The 13,255-nt window shown below is 38.5% G+C and overlaps 1 protein-coding gene across 1 annotated transcript in view; it reads left to right on the forward strand.

Annotated features, from left to right (window-relative positions):
* LOC133048775 (phospholipid-transporting ATPase FetA-like) overlaps nucleotides 1-13,255 on the forward strand; it is a 106,394-nt gene that overhangs the window by 36,355 nt on the left and 56,784 nt on the right. The window contains exon 3 of the mRNA XM_061132535.1: nucleotides 7,729-7,787. Coding sequence (XP_060988518.1) covers nucleotides 7,729-7,787 — 59 coding nt within the window. The remainder of the gene's footprint in view (nucleotides 1-7,728; nucleotides 7,788-13,255) is intronic.

A 13,255-nucleotide genomic window follows, 5' to 3' on the forward strand; every position in this document is an offset into this window, starting at 1 on the left:
TCTGGCTATGGTGTGAGAGAGGATTTCTGCACCAGTTTCATGCTTTCCTGTGGTGAATATAAGTACTAAAAGGAGCTGGGGTTATCACAGCCAAGGCATCTTTAAGGATAAACCAGCCTGACTTGAAAAAAAAAAATCTTTTTCTGACATAAAATTTTGAGAAGGCAAACCAGACTGTAGTTCAATGTTCAGGCTTCCTATTGAGGAATGGAGAAGGTACGGAGAATGAAATTAGGTCACTGATTTAAGGCCACACTACACCTTCTTTACTTTCTGTTGTTACGCAGTTGTCTGATTCTTGGAAGTAGCCCATGACAAGGACGGGGCCCTAGTTCCAGGAAGAGGAAGTCAGGCAACTCCCAACAGAGGGAAAAAGCAGCTAGTCTGCCTGTACTCTCAGAACTGCTGAAAGAGAGAGGGCTGAGGAAAACAGGCGAACTGATCAATTTCTCCTGCATCTTCTTATGAACCGAGAACATGGAGGATAGTGTAAATCAATGAAATCAGAACATACCCTCACACCAGTACACAACAATAAGCTTAAAATGGCTTGAAGACTTAAAAATATGACACCATAAAACTCCCAGAAGAGAACATATTAAAAACATTCTGATATAAATTGTAACAATGTTGCAACAATGCCTTTGGTCAGTCTCCCAAGGCAATAGAAATAGAGGCAGAAAGAAACAAATTGTATCTTATCAAACCTACAAGCTTTTGTGCAGCAAAGGAAACCATAGGCAAAATGAAAAGACAACCTATGGATTGGGAGAAAATATTTGCAAACCATGTGACCAAGGACTTAATTTCTAAACAGCTCATACAATTCAATAACAGCAACAGAAAAGCCAAACAACCCAATCAAAAAATGAACAGACATTTCTCCAAAAAAGAAGTGCAGATAGCCAGTCGGCACATGAAAAAGGTGCTCAACATTGCTAATTATTAAAATGCAAATAAAATTACAATGAAGTACCCACCTGACACTTGTCAGAATGGCCATCATCAGAACATGCACCCCATATGTTTTCAGCAGCTATTTTCAATAGCCAAGACATGGAGACAACCTAAATGTTCACAGGCAGATGAATGGATAAGGAAGATGTGGTGTGTGTGTGTGTGTATATTTAGCTCCTTTTATCCCAGCTCACACACACACACACACACACACACACACACAAATGGAATATTATTCAGCCATAAAAAGAGCTAAATGTTTGTCCCCTTGAATTCCATAGCCATGACTACTTCAACTAGACCATCTCCTAGACTCTCCTTGTCTAAGCTAATTTTCAATCTTCTATAGTTCTAACTTCTCATCTGTAATTCACATTTTGTCACTCTTGTTTCAGCCAAACACAAATAAACTTTGAATTAACATGCGATGGGGAAAACACTTGGTCATCCCAGTCTTTTTTCAACAATATTCAGAAGCCCTAGGGAATCTTGAATTAATCTTTTATTATCTCATCTAAAAATTTTTTTTCTGCTTTTAGTGTCTTAAATATGACTGGCTACTCTATTTCCTAAGTCTTTCCTTAAGTTTGTCTTCTTTTTCTCTCAGACTTTTAGTTTCTTCTCCTCGATGATCGTGCACACTGAAGTTTTAACCACTTTTCTCATTGTTCCAGCTTTTCCTTTTTTCAGAGGCATTTTTAAGAAATTCAGCTTTCTAGGCCTCATTTTTTTCTTTCCTTCATGGTGAAAATCCTACTCTTCTTTTTCATAGCAGGTCTGGGATCAAAGAGCCTGAACTAGGTGTTGGTTAATCCCATTACTCACTTTGAAGTCTCAGTCTGTCTCCACCAACTCAGGCTCTGAGCTTTGGGATCTGCCTGCTTTATTTTACTCTAAACTCAAAGAGGGAGGTATGTATTCAGTTGTTGTGCAGAGCGTCAACTCCAGGTATCCCTCAGGGCTGCTACGCTTAGACGAAATAGCTTGCTACACCCAGATAAGTTGCTGGGAAAACCTGTTAGACCTTTATTAAGTTAAAAACATAGTTAGTATGGAGGTGGGGGAACACATGTATACCTGTGGCCGATTCATGTTGATGTATGGCAAAAACCATCATAATACCATAAAGTAATTATCCTCCAATTTAAATTAATTATAAAAACATAGTTATATCTAGGATTAAATTTAATAAGAAATGTGAAGTTCAGTAAGAAAATATTAGAAACTTATCAAGCAGCATAAAATAATATTTTTGAAAAAATTTAGAGGCTGTGCTGGTGTGTCGGGTTTGGTTGGAAAGGCAAACACCAGGGGAGAGACTGATTTCATTAACCAATGCCTGAGCAAATTGAGAATGAACATGGGAGAAAAGCACCCTGCTCATGGACCGGATCACCTTGACACCATGGAGACACCAGTTCTGCCCTGGTGCTCTGCTTTAATCAGGCAGCCATCTGGGTCTCTGAGAAAGTTCCTGTGAAAAGAGCATAGGCCATGCAGCACCTCTGAATCCTGGCTGCGTCTAAGTTATCTGAGCCGTACATGGTCCCTTGCTTTGGACAACCTAAGCTATAATGGTTAACAGAAGCTCTCATATCATCAGGTTGTAAATAAGCCACTAACTAGTCAAAATAAAGTACAACCAAAATTTTTGTCAGTCCCGTTCTCAAATTCCCCCACCTTTATTCAGCCAATCCTAGTAATCACAAGAATGAAACAACAAGAAAGAAACACACTAGTACAGGAGAACAAACTTTAAGCTTCATAGCTGGCTGGTAAACTAGCCCAGCGAAGACTTAGACTTGTTTATGTCGTTCAGATCAGTTCGATCACTCAGTTGTGTTTATGTTGTTCAGATCATTTCCATCACTCAGTTGTGTCTGACTCTTTGTGACCCCATGGACTGCAGCACACCAGGCTTCCCTGTCCATTACCAACTCCTGGAGCTTACTCAAACTCATGTCCATTGAGTCGGTGACACCATCCAACCATCTCATCCTCAGTCCCCTTCTCCTCCTGCCCTCAATCTTTCCCAGCATCAGGGTCTTTTCAAAAGAGTCAGTTCTTCTCATCAGTGGCCAAAGTATTGGAGCTTCAGCTTCAGCATCAATCCTTCCAATGAACATTCAGGACTGATTTCCTTTATGATGGACTGGTTGGATCTCCTTGCTGTCCAAGGGACTCTCAAGAGTCTTCTCCAACACTACAGTTTAAAAGCATCAATTCTTCGGCCGTCAGCTTTCTTTATGGTCCAACTCTCACATCCATACATGACTACTGGAAAAACCATAGCTTTGACTAGATGGACCTTTGTTGGCAAACTAATGTCTTTGCTTTTTAGTATGCTGTCTAGGTTGGTCATAACTTTTCTTCCAAGGAGCAAGTGTCTTTTAATTTCATGGCTGCAGTCACCACCTGCAGTGATTTTGGAGCCCCCCAAAATAAAGTCTGTCACTCTTTCCATTGTTTCCCCATCTATTTGCCATGAAGTGATGGGACTGGATGCCATGATCTTAGTTTTCTGAATGTTGAGTTTTAAGCCAACTTTTTCACTCTCTTCTTTCACTTTCATCAAGAGGATCTTCAGTTCTTCGCTTTCTGTCGTAAGTGTGGTGTCACCTGCATATCTGAAGTTATTGATATTTCTCCTGGCAATCTTGATTCCAGCTGGTGCTTCATCCAACCCAGCATTTCTCATGATGTACTCTGCATATAAGTTAAATAAGCAGGGTGACAATATACAGCCTTGATGTACTCCTTTTCCTATTTGGAACCAGTCTGTTGTTCCATGTCCAATTCTAACTGTTGCTTCTTGACCTGCACACACATTTCCTAGGAAGTAGGTCAGGTGGACTGGTATTCCCATCTCTTGAAGAATTTTCCTCAGTTTGTTGTGATCCACACAGTTAAAGGCTTTGGCGTAGTCAATAAAGCAGAAGTAGATGTTTTTCTGGAACTCTCTTGCTTTCTCAATGATTCAATAGATGTTGGCAATTTGATCTCTGGTTCTTCTATCTTTTCTAAATCCAACTTGAACATCTGGAAGTTCATGGTTCACATACTGTTGAAGCCTGGCTTGGAGAATTTTGAGCATTACTTTACTAGCGTGTGAGATGAGTGCAATTGTGAGGTAGTTTGAGCATTCTTTGGCATTGCCTTTCTTTGATATTGGAATGAAAACTGACCTTTTCCAGTCCTGTGGCCACTGCCGAGTTTTCCAAATTTGCTGACATATTGAGTGCAGCACTTTCACAGCATCACCTTTTAGGGTTTGAAATAGCTCAACTGGAATGCCATCACCTCCACTAGCTTTGTTCGTAGTGATGTTTCCTAAGGCCCACTTGACTTCCCATTCCAGGATGTCTGGCTCTAGGTGAGTGATCACACCATCGTGATTATCTGGGTCGTGAAGATCTTTTTTGTACAGTTCTTCTGTGTATTCCTACCACCTCTTAGTATTTTCTGCTTCTATTAGGTCCCTACCATTTCTGTCCTTTATTGAGCCCATCTTTGCATGAAATGTTCCCTTGGTATCTCTAATTTTCTTGAAGAGATCTCTAGTCTTTCCCATTCTATTGTTTTCCTCTATTTGTTTGCATGGATCACTGAGGAAGACTTTCTTATCTCTCCTTGCTGTTCTTTGGAACTCTGCATTCAAATGGGTACGTCTTTCCTTTTCACCTTTGCCTTTCACTTCTCTTCTTTGCACAGCTATTTGTAAGACCTCCTCAAACAACCATTTTGCCTTTTTGCATTTCTTTTTCTGATGATGGTCTTGATCCCTGCTTCCTATACAGTGTCACGAACCTCAGTCCAGAGTTCTTCAGGCACTCTATCAGATCTAATCCCTTGAATCTATGTATTGTTTAGCAAGGTGATTGTACAGATGTGATCACCGTGTACAAAGCAGTGGTTTCCTGCAGGCATAGCAATCTCCCTCCGGGGATATAGTATGCTGCTGAATGGGGGACTGACTAACAGTGCAGAAGTGTCATCTGTCTCCAGATTCATCTGTGCAGTTTTGAAATCTATGTATGTAAGTCCTTGGGTAAAAGGAACTAAACATCTCAGTTTCACCTTTCCTGCAATTTGTGCAAATTCTGAACTTCAAGCATTGCCCAATGTGCAGACTTTGGCCCCTTAGATATTTTCTGTAAGAAATTTAATCATGTTCTGATTTCATGATCTTTAGTAATTTTTGCTGACAACCAGAGGATAAATAAAGGAAATTACATGAAGAACCATACAGGTCCCTGTCTTGTCACTGGCTCTCTCCTCAGCTTTCAGAAGCATGTTCTCTTAGCCCCCTGAGAAATGCAGTGTGATTTTCCAGACCTGACTGTACTTCCCATGGGAGGGAGCTCTGCGTTTTCTAATAACCCACTTTTACTCCATCCCCAGGATCTAGTGAATAAAATTTTCTTTGTCTTCACCTCTAATTAAAACTCCCATCTTAAGCAAATTGGCCAAAATGATTCTGAAGTTTACCTAGAAAAGAAAATAGACAAGAATAGCCAAGAAGAAACATCTCTGGGGGTCCAGTGGCTAAGACTCTGCGCTCACCATGCACCAGGCTCAGATTCGATCCCTGGTCAGGGAACTAGATCCCACATGCTGCAATGAAGAGTTCACATGCCACAGTTAAAGATCCTGCATGCCGCAACTAAGACCCAGCACAGCCAAATTAATTACTTTTTAAAAAAAGAATAGCCAAGAAGATGTTAAAATAGAAGACTCTCTTTCCTGTATTAAAAGTTACATAATTTAAAAGACAGATAGAGGGAGGGATAAATGAGGAGTATGGATTAACAAATAAAAACTACTATACATAATACAGATAAGCAGCAAGGATTTACTATATAGCACAGGGAACTATATTCAGTATCTCATAATAATGTATAATGGGAAATTATCTGAAAAAATCATATATATATATATAAAAACAACTGAATCACTTTTATGTATACCTGAAACTAACACAATATCGTAAAACAACTGTACTTCAATTAAAAATTTTTTTCTTAAAGATGGATAGACTAGAACTTAATAGAAAACCCATAATTAGGGGCTTCCCAGGTGGCGCTAATGGTAAAGAACCTGTCTGTCAATGCAGGAGGCTTAAGAAAACCCATAATTATATTCAATATGTTAGAATTTGGTACATTATAAAAGTGACATTTAAAATAAGAGACAAAATATTTGCAAGTCACTTATAACTGATTTCTATTCAGAACATATTAAGAACTCAGAGTTCAGTGATAAAAAGATAATTAACCTGGTTTAAAAATGAGCAAAGAATCTAAATAGACATTTCTCCAAAGAAGATATATAGATGTTCAATAAAATACATGAAAAGATACTCAATATCATCATTAGTCAATGGACTAATTAGTCCCTGGAATTCTCCAGGCCAGAATACTGGAGTGGGTAGTCAGTCATTCCCTTCTCCAGGGGATCTTCCCAACCCAGGGATTGAATCCAGATCTCCCACATTGCAGGCAGATTCTTTACCAGCTAAGCCACCAGGGAAACCCAGGCATACTGGAGTTGGTAGCCTATCCCTTCTCCAGGGAATCTTCTGACCCATGGGTTGAACCTAGGTCTCCTGCATTGCAGGCAGATTCTTTACCAGCTGAGCGATCAGGGAAGCCCTCATTAGTCAATATGGACATGCAAATCAAAATCTCAATGAGACATTACTTCATATCCACTAAGATAGTTAAAATAATATGTCATGGAGGACGGCAGAAGATTTACCATGAGTGTTTCTTTATTTCATTTAATAAATGCCATTGGGGTAAAAAAAAAAAAAAAAGCACCGTCTTTAACAAGTGTTGGCAAGGATATGAAGAAATTGGAATTCTCATACATTGTCAGTAAGAATGTAAAATCATGCAACTGCTGTGAAAACCTGTTTGGTAGCTTCTCAAAATGTTAAAACCAGAGTTACCATATGACTGAGTAATTCTACTCCTATGTATATACCCAAGAGAAATAAAAACAAGTCCACACAAAAACTCGTACATGAATGTTCATAACACAGGGCTTAACACCTGCCAAGAACTCAGTAAATGCTTATTGAACCAATGAAGAATTCAAGAGGCTATAGGAATGTTTTATTCAGGACAGAAAGATCTGTTGACAATTTATATTTTTGAGACGTTTTATAACACAGTAATGAGCTATCTGTAATAGTTTGTGACATCTGTGTGTTTTGATGTGATGATTTTGTCATGTGTTGTTGTCAGGCCGACTCCACTAAATCACAAGTAAGGCCTCTGCCTTACTTATCTTTTTATCTCCTCACAGCATCCAGCAAACTGGTTTCTGTGCAATAGATACTGGTAATGATTTATTAATTCAGATTTAGTCAAGCAAATTTAGGAAAGGCTGGCCTTAGAAAGAACCTCAGATATCTAAAACTATTGCTGTAATTAACTTATGAAGGAGGATTGAGTTTCTGTGTTTGGCAATAATGTTGATGCAGGCCAGCCTGTTGTCTGTGGAAATATAGTCTAGGGTTACTAGAAGCATTAATGGTGGAGAGCTCCTCAGAAGTTACTTTGTCCTCTTGCCTCCAGAAAACTTGAACACTTGAGGGTTTCCATTTTTACCGTATTGCTTGATTCTTTGAACAAAGAGACAAACGCCTGTTTGTGGACAGATATTCTTGGTGAGAACATGTGAGATGCTACTGAAGTCACTGGCAGCCAGCATCCCAGGCTCATCTCAGAGGGGCATCCGGCTCATCATTTCTCTCGTCTTTTTCAGAACGAGAGAGATATCTGCAAGCCAACAATAGAGAATTTAACAGTCTGTTTGGATACCCGGTGAGTATCTGGTCTCTAGCTATTTCAAGAGGGGGCTGATGTTTTTCTCTAATATTCCCCATTGTCAGTGAGGCAGGAAGTTCCTTGTAGATGTAAATCCTACAACATAGGTTCTACTTTCTTTTAAGCTCCTGTACAATGAGGGCTGGTGCAGTGAGGGCTCAGAAACCAGGTTAATCCAGTGACCTAGGCTCCGGGGAGGATGTGTCTCAAATTTTGGTTTTATATATAGCTCCTTGAAAAGAAATACTCTAGCTTGAACAAATGAAAGCATAGTTTCATAGTTTTATTTTTTCACTTGGATATCTCTCTGTGATAATATATGTAGACCTTCCTAATTCGTTTAATCAGTTCAATTCAATCACTCAGCCATATCTGACTCTTTGCGACCCTTTGGACTATAGCCTGCCAGCCTCCTCTGTCTGTGGGTTCTCCAGGCAAAAATACTGGAATGGGTTGCCATGCCCACTGAATCTACTTTTTTACTAAACTAGAATATTTGAAGTTCTGAATGGGAAAAAAATTATACTTCTGTTAGTAAACTACGAAATAAATATTTACCTGAATGAGTTCCATTAATATATTCAACTGAAATACCTTTTGCAGCTGAGTAATATGAAAATTTTTACTTCATTTTATACTTACAGATTCCAAGGTCTCTTTTTTCATATTCAGTGAATCTAGCTGTTGCTTAAGTGTATCTAATTCCTAAGAAGAAGGGAAAAAAGCAAATATATATGCAAATTACATTAAGAATAATCTACTTATCATTTCAAATACACATGTGTCAAAGTAAATTTTGTAAACATTTTCAACCCATATCTTACGATTTGACTAGAATTTATTAACATTCATTATTTCTGTTTTGCCAATTTATTTAATCATTATTAAAAACCCTGCATGATCTACCTTTTAAATACTTTATGAGTTTTTAAAAGGGAGTCAGAACCTTTCACAGTGAATCATCGTGTTCTGAGAATATCAAATATCAGAAGACTTTACATTAATGACATTACTATTTAAAGTTATAATTTTTATTTGATTTTTTAACCACGTTTCCATATTTTTTTACTATTTTCTCTTAAGGCCAAGACCTGAAACAATTTACATGGTACACTCTTAGGGATAAGAATCCTCAACTGTTTACCACTGATCCTTGAATATAACAGGTTTGAACTGCGTGGGTCCACTGACATACAGATCTTTTTTCAAGAAATATGTACTGTGGTACCATGCAGTCCAAGGATGGCTGAATCGGTGGATGTGAAACCTCAGACACTGAGAGCCAACTATAAATTATACAGATTTTAAACTGCACAGGTGTTGCTGTGCTTAACACCCGAGTGTTTCAAGGGCCAACTAGACCCATTCAGAAACCCCTGTGGAATATTAGCTATCAGTTCAGTTCAGTTGCTCAGTCGTGTCTGACTCTTTGTGACCCCATGGACTGCAGCAAGCCAGGCTTCCCTGTCCATCACCAATTCCCAGAGCTTACTCAAATTCATGTCCATCGAGTTGGTGATGTCATCCGACCATCTCATCCTGTCATCCCCTTCTCCTCCTGCTATTAATTCATTTAATAGCAACATAGTTTTCCATTGTATCAATATACCTTAATTGATTTAACCAGTTTCTTACTGATTAACATTTTAAGTATCTCCATTTATATCCAGGTGCCCCCTCCAAAAAAAATTTCTCCAATAATTTGCTGTGATAAATGGCCCTAAATGAACACCATTTTATATGCCATATTCTTTGGCACATTTGTGTGAATATACTTTAGGAGAGTTTCCTAGAAGTGAATTGGCCAGATCAAAAATGAAACACTTTAAATTTTTGATACGTATTGCCAGATTGCCCTCTGAAAAGGTTATATCTATTTATATTTCTATCTATAGCAAAGACATCTCACTTCTTCATATTCCTGCCACATTGGTATTGTCAGTCTTTTCTATCTTTACCAGACCCTTTCGTGGAAAATGACATTTCATTATCTATCTTTCCTTAATTTTGAGTGAGAGCAGTAATTTTTTTGTTAATTAGCCTTTGTACATCTTTTTATGGAAACAACTGTTAATGGTATTTGCCCATTTTCTATTAAATTGTTCATTTTCACTTATTTACTTATTTATTCATTACTTATTTATTATTTATTCACTTATTTATTTATAAATAACTGATAAAAAGATACATGGTTTAAAAGTCATGCTCCAATACCCTATCCTTGTCCACATCTCTGCTTCCTAGAAGGAATCACTTTTATTAGTTTATCATATATTCAGCAGTGCTTCTTTGTGCAAATAAAGTAAATATACACACAAACGCACACGCACACACACACACATATATATGCTCATTTTCCCACTTTCTTAAACTATTCTGAACCTTAACGTTATGTCCTGGAAATGTTTTCGTAATTATAATTTCATAATAGCATTTTCCTTCTTTTTTCAACTGCTTCCCTGGCAGATAGCATAATTTATGTAACCACTTTCTTACAAATTGACATTTGGATTGTTTCCAATCTTTTACAATTAGAAGCAATTTTTACTTATATGTTACTTTATGCATATGTAGATATATTAATATATAGTGCTGTAAGTATATAATATATATGTGTATAAATACTATATATGATATATATGTGTGTGTATATATATATACTATGTATATAGTGTATGTCTATGTGCATGTGTGTATATACATATATACACATATATATACACACTCTATACATACAGTAGTCTCTATAGGATACTAGTTTATGATTTCTGAGTTAGAGAGGCTCTGGATAATAACAATATTTAGGATATGGCTGTGGGAACAGGTTTCTCCTTCTGTACCTTTTCCGTTGTCTAAACTTTTTCTAAGTAACTCTACGGTGCAGGTTTTGGCATCACTCTGAGTTTGAACATAGCTCTACTCCTTACTAACATTGTATCCTTAGGCACATTATTTATTTTCACTTCTTTGATCTTCAGTTTCCTCATCTATAAAAAGAACATAATAATGTTCACTGTACATGGTGGTTGTTAGAGTTAAATATGGTTGTGAAAGTGTTAGTTCTCTAACTGTTACCCTTTAACAGAAGGGTACAAATTTCATTCATCTCTGTAACTACTGTTCCCATCACAATATCTGGCCCATAAATGAAATTCAGTAAATGTATGCAAATAATTGATGAACAAGTAAACAGATTGTGACTGATTCTTATGTACTTAACAACCATTGCATTTCCCTGGCCCTACCCATTGCTCATTTTTTCCCTATTTCTCTAATTTCTTCCATTCCTACTCCTTTTAGGCTTCCCTGGTGGCTCAGTGGTAAAGAATCCATTTGTGATGCAGGAGACTGCCTGCAATGTAGGAGACATGGGTTTGATCCCTGGGTCAGAAAGATTCCCTGGAAAACGGAATGGCAACCCACTCCAGTATTCTTGCCTGGGAAATCCCACAGACATCACAAGAGTCAGACGTGACTTAGTGACTGAACCACCACCACCACTGCTGCCTTTCCTCTTTTCGACCCCGTAACTACTGATTCTCATTATATCCTGGGCCTTCTGTTTTCTATTTTCCACTTTAGCAGTCAGCCGGGTGCTGTGCTTAGTCACTTAGTCATGTCCGACTCTTTGTGACCCCATGGACTGAAGCCCGCCAGGCTCCTCTCTCCATGGGGATTCTCGAGGCAAGAGAATCCCACTGGAGTGGGTTGCCATACCCTCCTCCAGGGGATCTTCCCAACCCAGGGATCAAACCCCGGTCTCCAGCATTGCATGTGGATTCTTTACTGTCTGAGCCACCAGGAAATATCCCTGCCCAAATAAATAAATACCCCAAGCCCAAATCTACCATCTCTATCATGTCAAAGGAATTATCCATAGTTAAGCAAATGTTCTACATCCTTCAGATTCTTGCTTCTGGTTTGACATTTAAGAGTAGGACAAAACATTCTAGTCGCCAAGAAGTAAAGAAGTACTGAAGTCTATCTTGGGACAGAATCATCATAGCTTTTGTCTTTGTTTTCTAAAAAAAATGCTACCCAAATAAGTAGAAACCAAATACATTAACTGTAAAGTCAAAAGGAAAATTTACTAAAGCCAACTGCTTTAGTAAGGTAAAAGATCAAAAGATCTTTGGGCCCAAGTATCAGAGTCATCTGGACTTAGACACTAAGAAATTCAGGCTATCTTAAAATCACAGAAAACCATTTCTATGTTAGAATAACCTACCCTCAGGGTTGAGAGGGGCCTTAGAGGTCATTTACTTAGAACTCCATTCAAGACATACCTGTGAACTTTCCAGAACAGATTTTGTTTAACTCTTTTTCAGTCTCTACTAGTATAGCCCAGCATAGAGCTGTGAACAGAACAAACCTTGAGAAATGTATAGTGTTTGATTGATCATTAATTGAAAAGTCATGGAGAAATACCAAGGAAATCTTAGGTTTAACTTGGATCTCTAAACTCCTAAGTGCTAAGCTATTTGACCAGCTTCTCTTCCCTAGGGAAATAGACCTTAAGCAAGACTTGACTGGGTTGCCTCTCTAGTCTCCCAAGGCCAGTTTTAGCCTTAGGACAAAAAGATGTTGGTTCTTCAAGAGTTATTCAGATGTCTTCCCAAGGTAGGACCCAGAAAAAGATTCTTCATGCTTAAGCAGTGTCTGTTTTCCAGGACTGCAGGTAGGTTTGTTCTTGTTTGACCCTATAGGTGGAGGAGGTGGGAGAGAAGCCCTGTCCTTAGGGGATTATTTGGTCTCATTCTCCTATTTTTCTTAAGCTCTTAGGTTCAAACCCTTACATCTTAGGTCAAACAACTGAAGAGCCAAAAGTAGAAAGTAAGATGGTCTTGTCAACATCTTGAGATCAGCATTGAAGAGGTAGCAAGTTCCCATTTTTACTCAGCAAAATGATAGCTTAGATGTAGGCCAAAACTATTCAGACCTCCCCAGGGACAATTAAGGGGCAAGTGATCTCCAGTGCTGAAAGCAACCAGTGTAGGAACCTTCAGTGGGCTAAGATTGAAAGACAGTCATTTGCTTTTGGCATCTGACACCTTTCAGCACTGAAAGCAACATGTAAAGACACACCAAAATGGGTTTGCCAGACTCAAGAAAAGCTTCAGTAGAGAGCTCTGAGCAGAGAGAACACAAATGGCAAACTTGCCCGCTGTTTGGCACTGAGAAGGACCTTGAGTCAGAGGATGAGATGAACAGAAAGATTTCTGGTTCTAAGGAAGGAAAGCATTTGGATGGCTGCACAAGTGAACTGGGGCTCAGGGAACAGCACAGTCTCAACTCCACAAGAAACTGGATAGTCTTCGGCAAATAATGCAAACTCAGGGCCTCAGCTTCCGCATCCTGAAAAGGTGATGTTACTCCCTTCTTACAGTTGTTTTGAGAATTAGATAAGTTGCTTTTTCTAAAATACTCAGAATAGTACTAAAGTACTCAGCATAGTACTTTACACA

The sequence above is a fragment of the Dama dama genome, chromosome 29, assembly GCF_033118175.1.
Source record: "Dama dama isolate Ldn47 chromosome 29, ASM3311817v1, whole genome shotgun sequence".
Taxonomy (NCBI): Eukaryota; Metazoa; Chordata; class Mammalia; order Artiodactyla; family Cervidae; genus Dama; species Dama dama.